We start from the raw sequence: 24,170 nt of genomic DNA on the forward strand, positions 1-24,170 counted from the left end.
TTTCAACGTATTAGACTTTTGAGTTCTAACATGGTCAAAATAATGTTTTCAAATAAGAATAGAACACGTAAAAAAGTATCAGTCGGCTTTGCCGACAGCCTGTGTGGATTGAAATACTTTTTTTTAAAAAAAAAAAAAAAAAAAACGTATGTATTTAGGGGGTTTTTAAAATTTTGGCCATATGCACCGACAAAAGCATGGATAGGATTAAAACTCAAAAATTTGCGGGGATATCGATAGATATGGCTTTTTTATCACACTAGCCTGCGAAACACATAATATATCTATATTTGGTAGTATATTCGGTTCGAAACCTCCAGCCACTACATATGGTACCATAGGGGTTTTTTTACAACTTTCGGGCTGTTTTCTCAAGAAATATGGACTTGCCCCTGAAAAAACTTTTACTGCCGTAATTGAGGCAGCGAATGCAACAAAAATCAAAATGATTCGAGAGCTGGTTTTTAAGTAAATTTATCCAATATTTTGTGTGGGAGGTACCCGAAGGAGTGAACATATATAGTCCATATTCGAACCTGATCTATATCTGGTATATATTTTTGGATGCGTAAGGTATGGACCAAATCGGTCACTCCCATCAAGAGTTATCGTGTGCACAATTTTTCCGAACATTTTTTAACTTTCGTGGGGAATGTACCTGAAGGAGTGGACCTATATGGCCCATCTTCGAACTTAAATCAAATCTGGACAAAATATTTCGATACCCAACATTTGAACCGAATCGATTGATCCGTTCGAGAGTTATCGTGGGCACCAGCCAGACAGACAGACGGACGGACATTGCTAGATCTACTGAAAATTGTCTGAAACGGATATCGTACAAAAGAACTTGGGGTCTAAAACCAGTATTTCGATGAGGCACATTTTTGGTTGGCCTCAGCCTAAAGGCTGAGGGTATAAAAATTAAAAGTACATATGAATATTTTTTTAAAAAACAAACAAATCTACACCTTCACTCCACGTCAGGAGAATAGAAGTCCTAATTTTTTTAATATTAGTTTATTTATCCCAAAACGAATGAATCTACGTTTTTGATCTTATATGTATTTAAAGTCTATGATGTTCCTTATCAAACACAGAACAAACAAAATTATGTTTCTAGCTCTCCGCGAAATGATTTTCTGATTCATTTTTCGATAGTACTATGAAAACTAGGCATTTATTTTTGGTCATCAGGATAGAACAGTCATTTTATTTTCCCGAATTTTTGAGATATTAACTCCTATTGATATTCCGAGATGTTTCAATTATCTGTCATTTAAACCCCTTTTACGATGTTATTTCGGTGTTCGCGGAATTATTTATAGGTTTTCTTTGGTGAAAAATGATTAGAAAGCCTTGCTTTATCGACTGAAAGAAAATTCGGCGTTAATATCCTAAAAATTCGCGAAAATAAAATGACTGTTCTTTCCTTATGACCAAAACTAAATGCCTACTTTTCATAGTACTATCGGAAAATGGATCAGAAAATCATTTCGCGAAGAGCTAGAAACATAATTTTGTTTGTTCTGTGTTTGATACGGAACATCATATACTTTAAATACCTACAAGATTAAAACGTAGATTCATTCGTTTTGGGATAAATGAGCTAACATTAACAACAATTTAGGTGTTCTATTCTACTGACGTGGAGTGTATATCGATTTGTCCTCTTTTGTAATTTCGTGCGTGAGTGTGCGTGTTCGTGTCTTCTCAAAAAACGCCGTGTTTGTGCGTGAATGCGCATAAAAATTTTGGTCCGTGTTCGTGCATGTTCGTGGCTAATTTTTCAGGCACGCGCCCATCTCTACCTCGTACCCAATACTACGACCAGTTGGTTCCCAAACGAAGCCGGGACTGTTGGCCCAAACCCGAACATCAGAGGGATTGAACAATTCTCTGAAGCGTTGGTTGGTGAATTCTTTGAATCCTTGCCGATTGGTTTTCCCATGTTTAAGAAAGTTCGCCATTCAGAGGTTATGATGCATATGAGGATAGGAAGATGGTTTGTCCCAAGGGAAATTAAGTGCTGCTAAGTCACGTCATACGTCAGACTAGGTGACAGTCTCATCTAAACCCGGTGCGTGCGTCATCGTTTACGGCGGAGGTGGAGGTGTCTATTTTCTTAGCCAACGCTATTGGTCTCTGGCCATTTCCTAGAGTTGAATTCATGATGCACATTGAAATTCCCTAGGGAAATTCCAACAGTGGCCTGATGTCAGGCGAATAACGCGGGGCATAGCTATTAATCGGAGGGATGTGCGCATTTAGCAATTCTATCTCGGAGGTTCCACACTTTACCGCTAACACCACACTCTCCAAATACGAATCACTAGAGTCGAGCTCAAGCGGTCAGACTGTTGCAAAAAGAATGCAAGTCTACCACCCCCCAAATCTCGTAAGATTCAAGCGAAGAACGTTGTATCCATCACAACTCCGAAGTCTGCAATTGTTGTTCTGCTTCGTTTCCTGAATGAATCATTTTTTTTCATCGACTCATAAAATTCACGAACTCATTGATCTTGCCACAAGGACCATCACAGTTAAACTGCAGGAATGTTACATTGTCAGGAACTGGAAAATTTATACGCGGTGTTAAAGACTGCGGTTGGTACTGCTGTTTTGGAGATTGTGGGGGACTTTCATAATCCCATGACGACAAAGACACACTGGGGATCAAGTTCATGCTGCACGAATCAACATAATCCCTATATCTATACTCCCTCAAGAAGTTCAGACCTGAACAATTCCTGAAATGTACCCATTCACGGCATTCGCTGCATCTCACCGACACCGACCTATTATGGATCAAACGGTGCGAAACCGAGAAAAATCACGGGCCGGCTGTTTTGGAAATTGTGGGGGAGTTTCATATTCCCATTACGACAAAGACACATGGGGGATCAAGTTGGTGCAGCACGAAACAACATAATCCCTATCTCTATACTCCCTCAAGAATAATTCTTGAAATGTACCCATTCACGGCATCCGTTGCATCTCACCGTCACAGACCTATTGTGGATCAGACGGTGCCAAGCCGAGAGAAATCACGATCCGGGGTTACTTCCTCTCTCTGTCATAATTTAGCATAGCAAACATTTGGAATCGTTCAATTTCGTTTTGTTCGCGAACAAATCGAGCGGCTTTCTAAATATATTTATATAAACTTACCCGCTTAAATGCTTGGCAATAAAGGTGTGATCATTGTATATGTGCAGTTTGGTTCCCTTACGGCGCCATCTGGGACGTTGTGCGATATTCAGAGGCACAATGAAGTGTCTGTGGGAAGAGAACAAGAATATAAAATTACACTAAGTTTCAACAATAGCGTTAAAATTCAAAATATGCTTTCAAAAACACAAACTACCTTCAAATCTTTGTTACTATAGTATATAGTATAGGTTTCTGCTTACCTCTTAATGCCATTTTCAATGGTTTCCAGTACCAGTGTGGAGGCTTCGTGAACATAGGTTTTTGTGCTGGCCGAAGAGAAACCTGAGATTGCTGAAGACTCTGAAATTGAAGAGCGTCTTGAGTGATCTAAAGTGGGTGACATGCCCGAGCGTCCTTTACAAATACCCCCGAACCACACATAAATATGTTTTTTCAATTAACAAACCAATTTTTTTTTGGAAATTAGAAAAATTTTTAGCAACAAAATTGGAATTGCCGTACAAACAAAGTATCAAAAAATAAAAATTAAAAATCAAAGTGTGTGCAATTTGTTTTTTGACAAAAAGGAAAAAGGATAATGTAAAAAAATAATAAATAATATAAAAAATTAAGTTGTAAACCATAAAACCATAGTTATATACAAAACCATAAATGTTGTTGTTGATGTAGTTGTTGTTGGTTGATAGATTGTTGTCAGGTTCAGTTGTCAAGTTGGGGGTCGAATTGTGTTGTTGTTGTTGAATTTCAAACCAAAGTTCAATAAAAATAGCGCCAAGTGTGCAGACCAAACCAAATAAAAATTAAATGTTTATGTTTTATATGAAATGAAAAAAGAATTAAAAAATAAGTTTATTAATAACAATTTAATGATTTTCGTTTTAAATTTATTTATATAAAAAAGAAGCAAATTTCAAAACGTTTTCCCCGACAATAATTTTGATTTTTTGCAAAATTTGTTTTTTTTTTTTCAAAATTTTAATTTTTTTGGTATGTGTATAAAATTATGTGCAAGGTGTTGCAATTTGTGTAGTATATTTGTATGTATGTGAGTGAGTGATTGTGTGTTGCATGGTGAGTGCAGTGAGTGAGAATGTTTATTTGTAATACATACAGTTAAGATTTGTTTTATTGGTTTTTTGTTACAAAGATAAACATTTAGTTGAACATTTTAAGTGTTTTTATGTGTGAAGAGTTTTTTTGTTTTGGAGAGAGTTAAGTTTGTTGTTGTTGTTGATTTTTTATTGAAGAAGAGAAAGACATAGATATTTTTTTAATAGAATATAAGAAAAGAAACAAAAGGAATAGAAATTAAAAATTACACACAGGAAAAGGGAAATGAAAAATCGTTTCAATGAAGAAATCAACACAAAAATAATGGGGTGGGGGGTCTAAAGAAAAAGTCTAGAAATTTGTGTAGAATGTGAATTACAGAAGCCACCATAAAGTTGGGAAACTAAGAGCAGGGTTTACTTTTATAATATGAACTGGATAAGTCTTTATAATCTTACATGATTGTTTTTACATATGTTTAACGCGGCTGCGTGACATTACATAAGTTATGTCCGCACTTGATGTAAAGACCAACATTTTTGGACTTATATATGCCGATGTTCTGAGCTGATATAACATCCATTTGCAAATCTAAATAATATTGTTTTCAAATTAAATGTTGATGTAGGTAGAAGTACTTCGGCCGGGAGATGATTAGAACTTAAAGTTAGACCAATTTCAAGAGTTGGAAGTGCGATAGAAACTGAAGTATCTACATTTGGCCATTCTACATTAACAACTATTGGAGGTACAGGATGAGCTTGAGAAGTTATGGGTAAAAATTCTGAAGATGGAATTTTAATCATCAAATTTTGATTAGAATTTGAAGTGATTGGAAGCTGTAAATACAGCGAAGAATCAAGCAGCACCAGGAACAACAGCTGGGGGAGCCATTAGTGTATTCAAAAATTTTAAAGATTTTTCAAAAATGTCCAGCTGGAAAAAACCTCTTCAGTTTAATGTTGAAATGGACACCGCTTTCTCGCCTACATCAAATTTTCAACTGTGACGAATTTTCCTGAGTATCTCAGCCGTTTAACACTTCTGAACTAGTGGCGTCTTAAGACACACCGTTCGGACTCGGCGATAAGAAGTAGGTCCCATATCATTGAGCTAATATGAATCGGGATAAACTCATTGATATTAGAAAATACTGCGTTGTCCCTTTTGGAAATCTATTTCTATCTATTTCATGGGACTTGCAATTACCACATACCCAACGAAGTCCTGCCTCTGGATACATACGACTTCTCCGCGAACGAAAAAGTGACAATGGTGGTGTTACCCTAAATAAAAACAATTGATGGAAGAAGGTAAATATAAAATAAAAGTTACGATGCAGGGCGTAAATAACCCGGTACCAGCGGGATTAGTGATCTGCCTGTGAATCACACCTCGTCGAGTCATACCAGCGATGGTGTGCAAACCTCTCTGCCTTGGCATATGTGGTCGAAGGTACTGCTACAAACACCTAAAGGAAAATGAGAGGATGAAGAAAAGAAGCCGCTGTCAGGGGCTCAACAAATCAAGTTGGGAAGAGCCAGGTTGGGAATAAAAATACAGCACGATGATCCCTAGGAGATCAAAACTTTCTCGGTAATGTCGAAGAGGATAAAATCTCAGGAAGAGCAGAATACAGCGAAATAATCGAAAAAGAGCTTCCCTCCCACCTTAAAATGTGCGGACTAAACCTTGCCAATACCCACACAAAAGTGACTATAGCGAGAATCTTTTTGCACAGGGCGACACAGTGAATTCAGAATTGAAGAATTTGAGTCCGACAAGCGAACCTTTTAGAAAGACTGAGGATTTTGAAAGAAAAGCAGGAGACAGGAAATGAGCAGTCATAAATTACGCCACATTAGCCAAAAGGCAATACAGGAACGAACTATGTTATGGGGTGGTCGATACCAGAAGAGGATCTGGCAGGCTACATAGGGGCCATCAGAAAACCATGGAGGTAATTGCCAACGATAAACTCTTGGACTACATCCTACAATGGCTTGGACCAATTGCAATCATCAGCAGTAAGCTTAATGGGCCTATGCAGTTTTCGGGAGAGATAATCTGACAACGAATCCGACAGCAACAAAAATCCGTTGTGAAAACCCTTCTAAAGAGCATGTCCACAAGATGGCGGACGAAGTGAAAGAGGGCATCGCAAAGCTTGCAATAGGAAACAAGCAGCTGGCATGAGCTCAACGACGCACATTTTAGAAGTATAAGGCGCGGCTGCCCGAAAAACCAGCACGCTGCTCCGAAGGAGGCCTTACCTTCACTTCCTCGGAAGCGGGAAGGAGCATAAGATTTCCCGAAGAGCAGAGTACTGCGAAACCATTGAAGAAGAAAAAGAGCTTCTCATCCTCAAGTGCATCGAGTAAACCTCGTCAAGAGGTTCGGGAGATTGTCCCGAATTTTTTTTTTTTTGCAGAGGGCGACACAGTGATCTCCGACATAAAGAAGGTGAATCATCCTTGAATGACAGGGGTACTGAAAGCAAATCCCTGACCTTTCCTGGCCGCGGAACAGGAAATATGCCGCCATCAACTTACGCCAAAGTAGCAGAAAGGCAATACAGGGACGAACTGTGTTATGCGGTGATACCAGTAGATAGTCTGGCAGGCTACATAAGAGCCATTAGAAAATCGTTAGCCGTTGACTCTTGGACCACATGTTACAAAGGAGTAGCGAACTCTGCCAGTCTCGGGGAGACCATCTCTCTCCATATGCTGGGACATGAAGGTCTCTCACTGGGCGTCTGACAAATACATCAAGGGTATTACGTATTACGTCTCAAATGTTGTCCACATCAACATTGGAAGGGCCAAAATCGGCGTTGGCATACAAAACCAGATTTTGAATGTGAAGAGGTGTGAGGTCTTCAACAGAATGGGTATGGCACTCTTGTGGTGGGACTTGAAGTCTATCACTGGATATTCTGACAAATAATAAGGGCATGGCGTATTGCGTCCTAAATACTGTCCATTTTAAAGTTGGCAGAACAAAAGGCGTCGAGGACGAGGATTCCAAACATAACAGCCAGGAGGTAAAAACCCCGAACGACACACAAGAGGGAGCCAATACTATCAACGACTCGTTACTGGAGCAAGAAGGTTAAACCCCCCAGCGCCACACAAGAAGCCCGTTTTCTGGAAGCCCTAAGATTGAGACCATCCAGATAAACCTCCTCCAGGAACCTTGGAATATAAAGAACAAAGTTTCTGGATTAAATCTTGTAAAAAATCAACTACTAGGACTGGACTGGACCGAGAACCTGTAGAATATGCCACAAAAAATGTATGTTTTCTTTTCTTTCCAGTGTTGTCAACGTCGGGCGCCACTTTACTGAAACAAGGGAATGGAAATATATACCTGGCGTATAGGGCCAATCTCTGGTTTGAAGTCCGTCTTTTGCCATCTCTTGCGCTAGTTGTCTATAATTTCCAATGCCCAAAAGACTTTCATCTGAAAGAGCGATTTCGACAAATCATAGGCAGTCACAACAGCCACTACTGAAACGACTAGGTCGACTAGAATTTGGTTTGTGGTCACAACAGTGCCAAGCATCAGTTCTGAACATATACTTTATTAGTTATACTTAATTAACATTGCGCAAAGCAGATTATTTCAATCAGAATTCAGAATAATGACGGCAGCAAGAATTGGGAACGAAATAGAGAAACTTCCTGATCTCATCAATTGGGCATTTGTCGAGATTAATGAAACGCAGTCTGAGGAGTACCCTGAAGAGGCGTATGAGTTCTTCGAAAGTCAGGGAGCTGCAGCATCGAATCAGGCACATAACAATAGAAGGATCCGCTTGTTTACTGAGAGGATTGAGTTGCGAGAGAAAGAGAATGCAAAAAAAAATTCCCGATTTAGCCATGCCATGGGAGGAACGAGGACGTGGGAAGGTCGTGAAGGAGAATCCAGCACCAAGAGTTGTAAAAATCTGAGCGAACCTTGTTGAAATTGAGGACAATGAATATGAAACTCCTAAGTGGCCCGAACAAGCGATATACATACATATGTATGTCAACATTAGCTTTGAAGCTAAAGTGGGCGCTTAGTTTGAAATTATTCGAGACCACCAGCTTATAGATGTAGAGCCCAAAAAGAAGTCCGTGGCCTGAAGAAACAAGTGGACGTGGACGGTGACACCCCAAAACAGAATAATACCCTAGCCAATATTCTGGCATTTCTTTTACATTCCTATGAAATAAATGTGAATGTTTTTTGTGATATAAAAATGTATGTGACAATAAATAGGTGATGGGGTGAAAAATCAAACAATATATATGGTAGGGCATTCTACAATAGAGGGTTAATGAGGAGGATGGTGACGGTGGTGGTGGTGGAGGTGTGGAACATAGGTAATTACCAAGTGAATTGCTTTTGGACAAAACAGCACGATCGACAGATAATGAACGTGAATCACCATTAAGTGTTCCTGTTGGGGTAGTTGTTTGATTAGATTGATGTTGTTGTTGATCGGCCGAATGGGTGCGTGTCTTGGAACGGCTTAAACGTTTTTTCAAAGTACCAAAGAAATTGCGTTTCTTACTGCGGCCACGATCGTCCAGATCAGAATTTGGCGGCGATGATAATGGTTGTTGGGTCATAACACCGTTGCGAGGTAAACTGTTTGTGGAATAGCCATTATTCGAATACGAGTTATTGTTGTTGTTAGCAGGTGAATAGCCACCCATTGAGGCACCATTCTGTTGATAATTGTTATGACCATTGGGCGAGGAGGCAGCATTCGGTTGACCATACTAAATGGAGAAGAAGAAGAAGTTACTTGATTAAAGCTTTTATTAGAATATAAGCAGAGCAAGTAACTAAAAGCCAAGCTTTCAAAAGGAGCTTCATGCTGTTTTAGTAAAATCAAGAAGAAACATAACTTTCTGCGACGTAAGTTCCAACTTACGTTTGTAGTGTGTCTACTTACCTCTGTGGTAGAGTCTCCCAAAGCACTATCGTTACCTGTGGTGTTTTCTGGGGACGGTTTTTCAGTTAGGCACTCTGTTTGTGGATACGAATCAGTTGGACTTGCAGTTATATCTGTGGTCACTGATGTATCCTGTGTGATTTGTTCGATATTCTCTAAGCTATCGATAGGCAAAATAGATTCGTCCGTCGCCTCTAGTCCAGCAGTGCTTTCCAAAGCTTTTGAGACGGCGGCATTTAATACATCTTGAGATTCTTTAACTTCGATTTGTCCATCTTTATTGACTTCGACCTTTTGGTAGTTTCGAGTTTTCGAATTTTGATTCGAAATGGGTTTTATTTAAGCGGGGTTAATAAAAGCGCAGAGTATGCGGTAACGTAACGCAAATTTTGAATCGAGACGTACACGCACACATAACAAAAGTTTTTTATACAAAAATACAGGCCATGAAAAGAAAATATTTTCAAAGTTAGCATTTGAACAATTTCTAAACTAGAGAGACTTAAATGCAGAAATTTTCAGTTATTTACAATCTAAAACTAAAGAAAAACGCACGCTCTTCATCTTATTTCATCACCCAGTGAGTTGTGATCAGTGAATGAATAAGTGAATGCAAATTAAATTTAAATCGAGCATGATTAGAATTTTTTTGTTATTTTAAATTTTAATGAACCAAAAACTCAAACGAAACTTTTAAACTTAAATGTCATGAGCGTTTTTTCAATGAAATTTTTTTCGCAGATCTGTTGAAATTACCTTAAATGCATTTGGATTGCTTGAATTCTGTTCGTGAGATGAATGTGCAATAACGATGATGATTTTTTTGAAATCATGAACAGTTTTCAGGGAATAAGTAAGTGATCAGTCAGCAAGGAGTGCAGAATGCAATAACGGAACATGAAAATAAATATGAGAAAAATTTAAAATAAATAAAGACAACCAATACTGAAAATCAAATTGTGTCGAATAAAAGAAATAAGCTATTAATGAGCGATAAATATGCTAGAAGTTCGATAAAAGTAATTTTTGTTTTATTTTATAATAATTAAGACACAGTTATGATTCGATTTTCACTATATTTTTTATACATAAATTTATTTATATATATGTAATTCTCAAATTGTTGTTGGCGTTTTTTATTGTTGGACTGCAGAATTTTACATCTTTGTGTTTATTTCAGCTTGAGTCCATATTTTGTTGTAATTCAATTGTTTGAATAACAACAAAATATTTTAAAGTGGATATGAAATTGATTAGTTGCGGGCGAAGGGTAGGGAATACTATAGTTTCAGTTGTCACCAAACAACTTCATCAGTTCCCTTTTTCGCCGACTTTGTATCGATAAACAGGTCAATAAAGCCATCTAGCAAATTAAATAAAATGAGAAATTTGCTGTATGGCCCTAAAGCTGTTTACCCTACAATTTGAGTCGAACTAAAGAATTTCATATCCACTACTGTTTTTATGTCGTCTTTGCTTCGCAAAGAATACGAACATAGTAGTGTTGCTTCAATAAGCGGGGGTAAAAACAACAAGAAAGATGTTTTTGCTTTACGCATTGATCAACAAGGCCGTGCTGATGCCTATTATTGTTGTTGGCGTTTTTTATTGTTGGACTGCAGAATTTTACATCTTTGTGTTTATTTCAGCTTGAGTCCATATTTTGTTGTAATTCAATTGTTTGAATAACAACAAAATATTTTAAAGTGGATATGAAATTGATTAGTTGCGGGCGAAGGGTAGGGAATACTATAGTTTCAGTTGTCACCAAACAACTTCATCAGTTCCCTTTTTCGCCGACTCTGTATCGATAAACAGGTCAATAAAGCCATCTAGCAAATTAAATAAAATGAGAAATTTGCTGTATGGCCCTAAAGCTGTTTACCTTCGCCCGCAACTAATCAATTTCATATCCACTTTAAAATATTTTGTTGTTATTCAAACAATTGAATTACAACAAAATATGGACTCAAGCTGAAATAAACACAAAGATGTAAAATTCTGCAGTCCAACAATAAAAAACGCCAACAACAATAATAGGCATCAGCACGGCCTTGTTGATCAATGCGTAAAGCAAAAACATCTTTCTTGTTGTTTTTACCCCCGCTTATTGAAGCAACACTACTATGTTCGTATTCTTTGCGAAGCAAAGACGACATAAAAACAGTAGTGGATATGAAATTCTTTAGTTCGACTCAAATTGTAGGGTAAACAGCTTTAGGGCCATACAGCAAATTTCTCATTTTATTTAATTTGCTAGATGGCTTTATTGACCTGTTTATCGATACAGAGTCGGCGAAAAAGGGAACTGATGAAGTTGTTTGGTGACAACTGAAACTATAGTATTCCCTACCCTTCGCCCGCAACTAATCAATTTCATATCCACTTTAAAATATTTTGTTGTTATTCAAACAATTGAATTACAACAAAATATGGACTCAAGCTGAAATAAACACAAAGATGTATAATTCTCAAATATTTTCGACAGAATGTCATTACTTGTAATCTTATTATTATTATTTCTATCCATACTTTTTCCCCTTTACTACAGTTTCCAACATGAAATAGAAGTATGGTAACATGGGTCGGCTTCGCCACGTTTTTCTTCAAAATGTTCTCATATCGACACCGTTAAAGTTTTTTCAAATATTATTTTTGGTAAAAATATTAGCATATCTTGACTATAAGTTAACCCATCACACCTCTATCATGGCGTAGGCGCCCCGCCCCCACTTAATTCATAATATGAATATATTAGGGTGAATATTGCGAAAAGACTGGTTTCTGTGTCCCGACGCATTTAGGGTTAAAAATATTGAAAACAAGTAAAAAAGTATCAGTCGGCTTTGCCGACAGAGATATACCCTCAGCCTGTGTATATTGAAACAATTTTTTTTCAAAAAACGCATGTATTTAGGGAGTTTTAAAAATTTTGGGCGTTTGAACTGACACAAATGTTGATTAGGATTTAATATCAAAAGCTTTGCGGAGGAGATACTAAAAAGAATGGATCTCCAGCCACTAGGGGTTTTTTAGAACTTCAGGGATGTTTGCTCAAGAAGTATGAACTTGCCCCTGAAACAACTTTTACCATCGCAATTGAGGCAGCAATGCAAGTTGCTTCAACAAAAATCAAAGTGATTCGAAAGCAGGTCTTAAAGTGAACATGTATCCGAAATTTTGAGTGGGAGGTACCGGATGGAGTGGACAAATATAGTCCATATTTGAACCTGATCTATATCTGGTAGATATATTAGGATGTGTAAAGTATGGACCAATTCGGCCACTCTCTTCATGAGTTATCGTACGCACAATTTTTCCGAACATTTTTGAACTTTTGTGGGGGAGGTACCTGAAGGAGTGGACCGATATGGCTTATGTTCGAACTTAAACTATGTTTGGACAAAATATTACTAAGGCCAAACTTTGGACCGAATCGGCAGACCTGTTCGAGAGTTATTTTGCCCTCCGGTGTCATAGGGGTTTTTTTGCAACTTTCAGGCTATTTTCTCAGGAAGTATGGACTTGCCCCTGATGAAACTTATACCGTCGTATGGAGGGCAGTGAATACAAGTTGCTAAAGCAAAAATCAAAGCGATTCGAGAGATGTTCCTAAACTGAACTTTTCCAAAATTTTGTGTGGGAGGTACCCGACGGAGTGGACCGATTGAGTCCATATTAAAACCTGATCTAAGTCTGGTAAACGCTCCACGATGGGCAAAGTATGGACCAAATCGGTTACAACCTTCAAGAGTTATCGTGCGTACAAATTTTCCGAACATTTTCGAACTTTTGTGGGGGAGGTTCCGGAAGGAGTGGACCGATATAGCTCATCTTCGAACTTAAACTAAGTTTGGACAAAATATTACGAAAGCCAAAATTTGAACCGAATCGGTTCATCCCTTCGAGAGTTATCGTGCGCTCCAGCCAGCCAGACAGACAGACAGACAGACAGACAGACGGACGGACATTGCTCAATCGACTCCAAATTGTCTGAAACACATTTCGTCCAAACATACTTGGGGTCTAAAACCATTATTTCGATGAGGAACATTTTGCCCGTATGAAAGTGTATATACCCTTCATAGCCTAAAGGCTGAGGGTATAAAAAATTAAATTCTTAGAAACGGAATAAGTAAAATTGAATGTTCTTAAACGAGTCTCGAAAATCAAAATTAAATATTCTACATATTTACTATATGAAAAATGGTCGCAAAATGCAAATACTCATTACCGTAGCGTGTCCCCAGTCATTTTGTGTTCAAAAAACAATGATATTCATTAATATTTCAAAATATATTATATAAATGAAGTACGTCGAGTTGTTCTAGAAGAATGAACTAAGTCCCTATTTTTTGTCATTTCCGTGGGCCAATGTGTTTATTAAGAAAAAATGCTTTAAATCGGTTTGTATTTATATGTAATATGTCAATGTAACGACAATTCCCGTTAGTTTTAAAGATAATCGACAGAAGTGAAAAATGTGTTTTTGTGCATGTTCCTGAAATTTAGTCATCCCGTGGTGAGTATTTTTTCCGTTATTTATATTATAATTTCAAAATTGATGGTATAGGTATGTTCATTTTTAAAGTCTTCATTAAATTATATTATATCATATAACAAATTTTGAAGATTTTCACATTTAAATCGAAGAATAATCACGTTTCCATCATTACCGTGGGTATAATTAATGTACATTTGAGATTATTTTATTTATGATAATTATTAAATAAATTTATCATAAGATTTTTAAACAAACCATCAAATACAACATGGAACTGTAAAGAAAGTAAAAATGCAGAGGAAAATGAATAGTCAATAAGGATAGGATAATGTCGACCGGGCCCGACTATATGATACCCTACACCAATGTGAATATGTTAAATTGTAATTGGGAGCTATATCCAAATAGACCGATTTCAAAGTCAAGGCTATAGTTAATTAAAGCAAAGAAAGGACAAATCAATCTTACAAAGGGATGAAAAACTCCTTAAATATTCATGGACCGTTGCTGATTTATGCATAACATTGTCTTATAAAAAGTATCAGCCGAAAAATATTTATTTAAGGTCATTTTGGCACTTTGCTGTTTCCGACCCTCGAAACCAGTCATTTCACAATATTCACCCATTAAAATTTGTTATTACTTTTTTCATGCAAATTATTGGGATTTCTTTTCTTCAGTAGTTATCTTTTAACTGCATAGAATATAGTTTTGATATCACAGAAGGTAAACAAGATATTAAAAAATATACCTACCATGAATTTTTTTCGTAATACTATGAAAACCGCGTGCATCCGTAATCATATTTTTAGCACAAATGCCAACTTTTGGAAGAAGGTAGATCTTCGTTAAACTCACAATTTTCCTTTTAACGATTTTTTTCTAGAACTTGTAGTTTTCATGAAAATCGGCGATGGCGTAGGCGTCCCAGTGGCCGGCCCATGTTACCGTATACTCTATTTTAATAACAAGAGTACATTGGTTCGTATGACTATTGCCACTATGTATACACCACCATGTCTCAACAATGAATTATAAAATGTTGAGACGATGTGTTAACAAAGAAATCCGAAAAATAACCAAAATGATCATTCTCTATGAAAGAGATGCAACTAATTTCTATAATCCGGAAAATCCTTTTCAGAAATTTTGTCGCTTCGCTCTTGTTTGAGAATATTATTACATTCACTTGACATAAGTCATCCAAATATTATCATTATCGATATCAAAACTAATTTCAATAAATATCTACAGATACTAAACACATAATAAAAAATATTTTTCATGGCCCGATTATATATTTAGTAACGAAGTATTACATTGCTGAATAAATTAGGAAATACTATGTCTCTAACTGAGGCGTACTTGTCATACAGACAGAACTCCACCGAAGCGATATGGCAACCGTGGTCCTGATGGAGCGAATTAATACAGGTAAACTACATATTGGCTTAATTCAGAAACTTTGAACTATTCAGAACAAGATTTCTGGACTAAACCATATTAACTACCATCGTTTTTAGGCTAACAGGGGTCTCAATCGAGAACCCGTATAATATGCTACAAAATGTATGTTTCTTTTCTCTCCAGAGTTGTCAATATAGGACGCAACTGTGCTGAAGCTGGGGAATGGTAAAACAAATATCTGGTGTCAGTATATCTAATCGACCCGGACCCGGCGGTACAATCATCTACATACATTTCGATCTCTATGCCGTCTGGAGGGTGTGGTATTTCAGAAAGGCAGAAGTTAAACAGTTCCGGAGATATCACCCCACTTTCGGGAACTTACTTTTTCACTCTACGGAGTTTGGGCTTCTCATTTCTGAAACGACTGGTGTCCGCAGATATAGTTGATTATTCAACGTTTCAAACACCTTCGATAGGACAAGTTCAGTTCTCTACTGATATGGCGTGTAATACTGTTGTGGTACTATTCATTATCCGGTATCCATGTTGATGTTGGACAACCGAAAAACAGCTTCTCGTTGTGGGAAGAGGCACTACTTCTCTAGAATGTTTACTCTTGGCAACAAGAGGGAGATCGGGTTGTATGATGCGCCTCTGCTGGCATCCTTGCTTGGCTTCAGTATCGGAACCACTTTCCCAACTTTCTAGGCTTCTGGTACAATATGGTTAGGCACCCATATTAATAGATTGAGAATACTTGTTAAATACTCAACCCAGGCTTCATATAGTTGCTAAAGCATTAAAATTGAGATTCCGTGGGGACCCATCATTATTTGTGGTAATACCTCCTCGGCTGGGAAGGCTCTTATACGTCATAGCACAGTCCTCTTCGCCCTGTCATTCTCGTGGTTTAAATTGCCTGTTAAAATAATACGCACACCTCTTCGAATCTATCACTGTCACGCCGTTGAAAATAGCAGCCGTTCTAGCATCTTCTTCTTCCAGATTCGAGAGAACCGTTGTCCACAATTTACTTAATTCGGTACCGATGTTGCATTTAGGTGGTCTAGCCAATTCTTCCGCTTATACTCGCCTGCTGGCCAATTGACTTCAAGATGATGTCCCGGAAAATTCTCCCAACTATCCAAGGATCTGAGGGAATGGGCAGCTCAGAAGCGGTGATTGGTAAATTGATACCTTGCCTATCATGTTCTCCATGGTTCAGAAAAGAATGCCGGTGAAGTCGGATGGTCTGTTATAGGAGACGATGATCGAAAGATGGTCTGAGACAAGTGAAATGGCGGGTTGCCAAGATACATTATTTATCAGACCTAGTGCCACAGTGGTAATGTCTGGCGAGCTGTGGCAATCTCCTTTTATCCTCATAGGAGTGGAGGGTAGTCTTCGTTCACCATGACAAAATGCGCAGCTTTTAATATGCTTGGCCAGTGCTGTACCTCTTTGGTCATTGCATAAAGTCTAGAGTTAAATGACCACACATCCGTACTGAACATAGTGGAGAAGGGGAAAACCACTAAAATCGTATGGAGTACCCAAACAAAAGTAAATACCTCTTATTACTGTGTAAAGCAGATAGGAGTAGGCTAACGGTGTCCTTACAGTCCACCTGGGTTTAGAGGCTCATCTGCACAAAATTAGATATATGCACATCCTATTTTGTGCAGATGAGAATAGCATATGGAGGGCATGCGGAGAAATACGGAGGCGCTTAAATGCCTTTTATACTTTTGGCATCAAGAATAAATGATTTGCTTTAGCTATATATTCGGGATTCTATACAGGTCTGGTCGGTTTCTTAATGTAAACATTTTGTAGCAAGAACAGTTGTGTTCCAGAACCTGCAAATGCTAGAAACGTGTTCCCGTACTCCAAAAACTTGCAGTTCTGTTTAAACAAAAATTACTCTACGGAATTCAGATCACAGAATTCTAAAATATTTTTTAAAGGTGTATATTCTTTTATTAAGGCCATCTATGAGATGAATTTAGGCCAAAGTATTATCTTGTTGTCTTGCGGGAAGTCTATCAAAATAAAATAAAATAACAAAATATTGTTCAAAAGATATAATTTCATCATGTAAATTGAATTGCGAACAATGTTTGATTATTTTATTCTATTTTAGTGGATTCCTTAATTTTTAAATTAAATTATTCGTTAAATTTTAATTTAATTATTTGTTGATGGAAGTGTATCCCAGTTCTAAACTAAATATATTCTAATTTTCTTAAATTGCTACACTACAACATTTTATCGATCTTTTTTTAAATAATCTAATACATATATAATCCACTAACATGATGATTTCACCCCATTCCCCACGGGAACAATTTCAACTTACCCTCTGAACACTATGTATTATTAATGTACTCTTGCTGGGCTGGCCGTTGGTATTCAGGGCGCCCTCTTGTAAGGCACGTACGGCAGCATCAGCCAAATTTGAACCGTTCTTCAAGTGTTCGTTTATACTCGGCGTACTAATGTGCAAAGCTTCTTTCAGTTTATATGGTCTAGGGCCGGCAGGTATTTCGGCACCTTCAATGAAAACAAAGTCTACGGTTATGGAACCAGAGACTTGTTGTGTTTCATAGGGACGTGGTTGCAAGGCCAAGACTTGCGTTGAGGCTGGACCCACGGCCAATTCATCAATGCCTACCAAACCCAGGCCCAAAAACTTGGGAGCTTCCGTGGCATCAGCAGGACGATCATAGACTTCGAAGAGGATCTCGGCAGATTGTGGAGACAAATCGCTGGAAGATAGGAAATGCTACATAAACAGATATTAAAAGAAAATATGTCAAACACTACTTACAATAAGAAATGTTCATCCCAATAGGGTTGATTGCCCTGACGGGCACCAGTTTGATTCTTTTGAGGTGGCTCATCCATTTCTACAACAACATAAGGGTCGCGGGCATCTTTCAAGCCTTCACCCTTAACGATCTTCACAAGCAAACGGCGACCCGATATCATTGGTGTTGGTCCCTGTGCACCAAAGTCCATGTTGTTCTGTGTGGATGGTGGTGGATTCGTTCAAGTGTTAAGGATATGTAAAGAACATTTGAAAATGAGTAAAAAATGCCAAGCTAATGAAAAGGGTGGGTGCTAAAAAACAGTAAAGACTGCTAAACCGAGGAAAGGAATATATCACAATGAAAAAACAAAACCTAAAATATGTCTTTTTTGGATATGTGGATCGTTGGCGGGGTGGTATTTTTATTCAAAATTTATAAAACATTTGACAAATACATAAACACAGATTTCTTTCGAGGTTAGCAAATTTATATAGAGAAATGAAATGAAAATTTAGTAATTGTAATAATATTGAAGGTGTCCCTGAAAATAAGAAAATAAAGAAAAACAAAAAATTGGGAAATTAAAATAAATTTGCCAATAAGTACCCAATCTCGTGAAGAAGGTGTTTAGAAGAATAAAAAAACACATGATTTTTAAGGGAAATTTCTTTGGGACTGTTTGTTGTTCATTGAAACGGTTGTTTTTGTTAGACATGTATAGGGGTTTAGTTTGATAGACCTATATACACAAAAGTTTAAAACGTTGTCAGACACTTTATAGGTATGGTTTGGGTTTTGAGTTTGGTCTTATAAAATATATAAATGTGAAGTAAAATATATAAAAGTGAATGTAGTCTCTTTGGATGTATACGTAAAATGGCTAAATCTCCACGTTAGTGGTGTATTTGAAGTCTCTCAAAATAACAATTTATTTTTTTTTGTGTTTTGCTTGAAAATTATTACATTTCTCAAGTGATCATCCGAATAGGGTTTCCGATTAACATCCTTGTCCAAAATCATGTTATGAGAGAATTGAACCTATTTTCATGTGAACTTAATAATCAAATGACAATTATATTTCCAAATAAGCAATATATAGCTTGCGGTACTTATAAGTGTTGTCAGAATGTATACGCCACCTATGTTATTACCATTTTAATTGCTGATTACATGGAAATAACCCGGTGCTTTTTGTCAATTCACCTATCGGGTGCGTCCCCACCGGCGGATATGGGAAGCTGTATTGTCATACTACTCTACTCTGTGTTATAGAAATCACTTATGATATGACCTGCTTTGAAGTAGAGTAGTATGATCACCTGCTTTTGAAATTTTCGAGTTCCCCTTAAACAAAAACATATATGGAAGATGGTAAAAATGACGATAAAGTTAAGATCCAGGGCCTAAATAATTTAGTACCGGTGGAGAAAAGTAATCTAACTGCGTGCCACAACTTGTCATCATCAAGCGATCGTGAGGAAACAATCTCCCACAGATGTGGATGCCTTGATATCTTTGGTCTTAAGTACTAATAAAGCCACACATCCTAAAGGAAAAAGGAAGCTTATAGAGAGTTTAATCTGGACACAATCTTTAGAGACTGGTCGCTCTGAATTTGACAGCAGTAAGAAAATGAACACAACCCCACTAAGAACGATGTCCACAAGATGGTGGACGACTGAGCGAGAGCATCGCAAAGCTCACAATGAAAATTAAGCAGTTGTCAGGAGGTCAACGACGAAAGTTCAAGAAAGACCTAGCACGGCTGAATAAATTAACAGCAGAATGTTTTCAAGAAGATCAAAAGCTCCACTTAAACGGAAGCGGCAAAGAGAATAAAATCTCCCGAAGAACAGAACCCTGCTAAATCATTGTTTAAGTTCTTTGGCAGAGGGCAAGAAAGTTAAGTCGGATATGAAGAGAGTGAGTCCGATTACAGAATCTTCTGAAGAGACTGGGGATTGCGAAATTGAATCTCGGTCCTTCCAGTAGAGGAAAATGGCCGCGGAGATCAGCCATACGCTAAGGTAACCAAAAGGAATTACAAAGAAGAGTTTTTTTTATGCGGTGATAAGTATAACCTGGAAACCATTGAGAAAATGGTCAACGATAGACTTTTTGACTACATCCAACAATGGTACAGACCAATAGCAATTATAAGCAGCGAGTTTAAGGGGGACCTACAAAAGCAGCACTTGGGCTTGTAAGCGAACTTCGCCGCTCTCGTGTAGATTGTTAGCAGCATAGAAAACCATTTGGAAAGTGGCTATAAAGCTGGTGAGGAGGGACGAAATATCTCATCTGACCAAAGCGGCTGTATGTATACATGAGGGGAGAATTATGATGCTCCAAGGAGATCAAAAGCAGTCCCTCAACTTACATAGAAGCAGCGAAGAGGATAAGATCTCCTAAAAACAGAGCACTGCTAAAAATTTGAAGAAAAAGCTTTCCACCTTCAAAACCTAGTCAAGACCCCACGCGGAGGTGACTCTCTTGAGTGCCTTTTGACAGAGGGCAACAAAGTGAGCTAGGATATGAAGAGCGTGCGGCCGAATATTGATTCATCTGAAAAGACTCAAAGCAAAGAAAGAAAATTCCGGACCATCCTGAAAATGGCTGCGGAGACCGTCCATACGCTAAGGTAGCCACAAGGGATCTCATCCAACGAGGACCTGGACCAATAGCATTTATCAGCAGCGAGCTTAAGGGGGACCTACTGATGTACCACTTGGTACAGCATGCAAACTATGCCGCTCTCGGGGAGATTTTTGGTAACATCGAATTCTTTGGGAAGACTCGAAACGAAAGCTCGGAATCTTTGGCGACCAAAACTAGGCTTTGGGCGTTAAGAGATGCGAAGAGGAGAAAGAGGATGGAACTTTTCTTGTGGTGGAACTGGACGATCTCTCATTGGTACGACTCAAATAATGTCCACTGCAAAATTGGAAGGGCAAGAATCGATGAGGGAGAGCAAAATCAACCTCGAGCTCAAAAAACTACCTTTAATCTATTCTTGCTGTAGTCCATTCTCCACAACTGAAAATAAGCAAGCACTCTCAAAATCTAACCTGGTATAGCCGCTAAATTAGACTGAATCTACCGAGAGTTTATATTCCATAGCGGCATTCGTATGAAAGTGTGGTTCGCCACATTTTTTACAGATGCTCTGACCATCCCATTTTAGGGGGTATTAAAAATCATCAAAACCAGACCAGAATTCAGAAGAAGCATTAAGGTATACAGCTATTGCCCTTCGGGTGACGTAGGGGATGAATGATACCAAGCAACGGTCTTGACCGGCTTTAACATGGCAAAGCCCAGGATTTATCTTGGTCCCTCTTTCATCTCAAGTGGACACTGACCTCCCCGTGGTGTCACCTGGGGAACTGCCTTTAACACCCGTTAAAGGTAGTGAGCTAACATGTGCCGCGCGTTCACCCATAAGAACGTTAAAAACTTGGGTTTGGGCGTCGGGTTAGTAACCCTCCCCTAGAAAAAACAGCCTACTATGAAAAAACGAAAGAAAAGAAAAACAAACCCCTCTAAAGTTGACGAACCCCGCAAACGTTTTAAGGACCATGATCTGCGAATCTGCACCTGGAATGTTCGCACTCTTTATAGAGAAGGTGCAGTCTTCGCATTGGCAGACGTACTTGAAAGGTACAAGGCCGATATTACTGCCATACAGGAAATACGATGGATTGGGAAAGGCGTCACAACAACACCTAAAGGTGACGCACTGTATTATAGCTGCCATGACGTAAAGCATGAGTTTGGTTGCGGATTCGTAGTTAGTCGGAGACTAAAACATCTGGTATCCAGCTTCACCCCAGTGAATGAAAGACTTGCTGCAATTCGAATAAAAGCTAAATTCTTCAACATCAGCTTTATTTGCGCTCATGCTCCCACTGAAGAAAAGGACGAACAGACCAAAGATATATTTTACGAGCGCTTAGAAGAAACATACGACCGTTGCCCTGCCCATGACATTAAAATCATTCTAGGCGATTTTAATGCCAAAATTGGAAAGGAGAATATCTTTGGCCCAACAGTCGGGAAATTCAGTCTCCACAGTGAAACATCTGACAATGGTATGAGGCTGATAGACTTTGCAGCTGCAAAAAACATGGTAGTTAGCAGTACCAGATTTAATCATCTCGATATTCATAAGGGCACCTGGCTGTCTCCAGATCAAAGAACAAGTAATCAAATTGATCATGTTGTAATAGATGGAATACATTCATCCAGCGTGTTGGATGTACGATCGTTCCGAGGCGCAAACATTGATTCGGACCACTACCTTGTTGCAGCAAAGGTACGTACCCGTCTAAACGTTGCAAATAAAGCATGAACAGACACAACGCGGAAGTTGGACATCGATAGGCTGCAAACACAACAGATAGCCACAGCATATTCCACTCAACTAGCCCAATTGCTTAACGCGAGCACTCCTTGTCCCGATAACATAACAGCACAATGGCAACATATTGCCCACTCCATGCAAACAGCCGCAAAATCCATACTTGGATTCCAGAGACCTCCACAAAGGAATTCATGGTATGACCAGGAGTGTCGTGCTGCTACCGAAGAGAAAAATGCGGCATATAGAGCTACTTTACAATCAGTAGCAACGCGTAGCGCACGAGAGAGATATCGGGAGAAAAGGAGAGAAGAGAAACGTCTTTTCCGCAAGAAAAAGAGAGAAATGGAAAAGCGGGAGTGTGAAAAAATCGAGATGTACAGGAGCCAGAATGAAGTCCGAAAATTCTACCAAAGAGTGAAACATCAAACAGATGGCTTTGGTACAGGCACATCCTCCTGTAGAGACCAGCAAGGTAATCTGGTAACAGATACAGACAGCGTGCTCAGGATATGGAAGGAGCATTTCTCCAATCTGCTGGTATCCAATAGTAGCGAAGACGATGATACCACAGATCCAATCCCAGAAGATGGTATAGAATATATACCGCCCGGCCAAGATGAGGTAAAAACAGCAATCAACCGGCTGAAGAATAATAAAGCAGCAGGAGCCGATGGCTTACCAGCCGAGCTGTTTAAAACCGGAGGCGACGCGCTGATAAGGTGTATGCATCAGCTAGTTAGCACCATCTGGCAGGAAGAACGCGTACCCGACGATTGGAACCTGAGCATCCTATGTCCCGTCCACAAGAAAGGAGATAAGACTGTATGCTCCAACTATAGGGGCATAAGTCTTCTCCCTATTGCCTATAAGATAGTGTCAGGGATATTGTGCGAACGACTAAAGCCAATGGTCAACGAAATAATTGGACCATACCAATGTGGCTTTAGACCTGGCAAGTCCACCATTGACCAGATATTTACCCTGCGGCAAATCCTAGAGAAGACCCAAGAGATGCAGATCGACACATTTCACCTTTTTGTCGATTATAAAGCAGCATTCGACAGTCCCCTCCGACCAAAGGTATTCCACGCAATGTCTGAATTTGGTATCCCCGCAAAGCTCATCCGGCTTTGTAAGATGACTTTAACTGATACTAGGTCCTCAGTTAAAATTGGAAAGAACCTCTCCGAAGAATTTTGTACCAAAAGAGGTTTCAGACAAGGAGACAGCCTTTCGTGTGACCTATTCAACATTTTGCTGGAAAAGGTAATACGAGATGCAAATGTCAAAAGAAATGGCACAATTTACACCAATAGCCACATGTTACTTGCCTATGCTGATGACATAGACATCATGGGACGGTCAGTAAAGGAAGTAACTGATACCTTTAGGAAGGTCGAAGCAGAATCTGCGAAAGTGGGTCTGGCGGTAAACGGCGAAAAGACCAAATTGATGGTGTCGACGCGCAAAGCGTCCATAGAGCTCGGGCCAACTGTGGAAGTTGGTACCTACAATTTTGAGGTAGTTAAAGATTTCGTCTACCTCGGCACTGCCATAAACACAACAAACAACATCAGTTGTGAAATAAGAAGAAGAATTGTATTGGCCAACAGATGCTACTATGGTCTAAGTAAGCAATTTAAAAACAAAGCCACATCTCGTCAAACAAAAATAACACTATACAAAACGCTGATACTACCCGTGCTAATGTATGGCTCCGAAGCATGGGTACTTGCGCAAGCAGATAAGGCAGTGCTTGGTGTGTTTGAGAGGAAAATTCTTCGAAAGATCTACGGGCCGATTTGCGTTGACGGTGAATATCGACGTCGTATGAACCACGAGCTATATAAGCTATACAAAGACATGCATATAGTTAAACGTATCGAGATGCAACGATTGCGTTGG

General features: G+C 38.7%; 1 protein-coding gene across 50 annotated transcripts in view; it reads right to left on the minus strand.

The window, feature by feature from the left end:
- The window catches only part of LOC141387809 (uncharacterized), a 171,534-nt gene that overhangs the window by 17,192 nt on the left and 130,172 nt on the right, over nucleotides 1-24,170 (minus strand). For 8 of the 50 annotated variants that reach the window (XM_073958085.1, XM_073958077.1, XM_073958074.1 and 5 more), the window contains 7 exons: nucleotides 17,920-18,116; nucleotides 17,449-17,857; nucleotides 9,932-9,958; nucleotides 9,176-9,466; nucleotides 8,606-8,999; nucleotides 3,414-3,513; nucleotides 3,172-3,279 (listed from right to left, as the gene is read on the minus strand). In XM_073958085.1, coding sequence (XP_073814186.1) covers nucleotides 3,172-3,279; nucleotides 3,414-3,513; nucleotides 8,606-8,999; nucleotides 9,176-9,466; nucleotides 9,932-9,958; nucleotides 17,449-17,857; nucleotides 17,920-18,116 — 1,526 coding nt within the window. Of the gene's footprint in view, nucleotides 1-3,171; nucleotides 3,280-3,413; nucleotides 3,568-8,605; nucleotides 9,000-9,175; nucleotides 9,467-9,931; nucleotides 9,959-17,448; nucleotides 17,858-17,919; nucleotides 18,444-24,170 lie in introns of those variants that run through there. The other 42 variants (XM_073958071.1, XM_073958064.1, XM_073958062.1 and 39 more) reach the window with 10 other exon arrangements.

Source organism: Musca autumnalis, unplaced genomic scaffold (assembly GCF_047663935.1).
Source record: "Musca autumnalis isolate F117 unplaced genomic scaffold, ASM4766393v1 scaffold_5, whole genome shotgun sequence".
NCBI lineage: Eukaryota > Metazoa > Arthropoda > Insecta > Diptera > Muscidae > Musca > Musca autumnalis.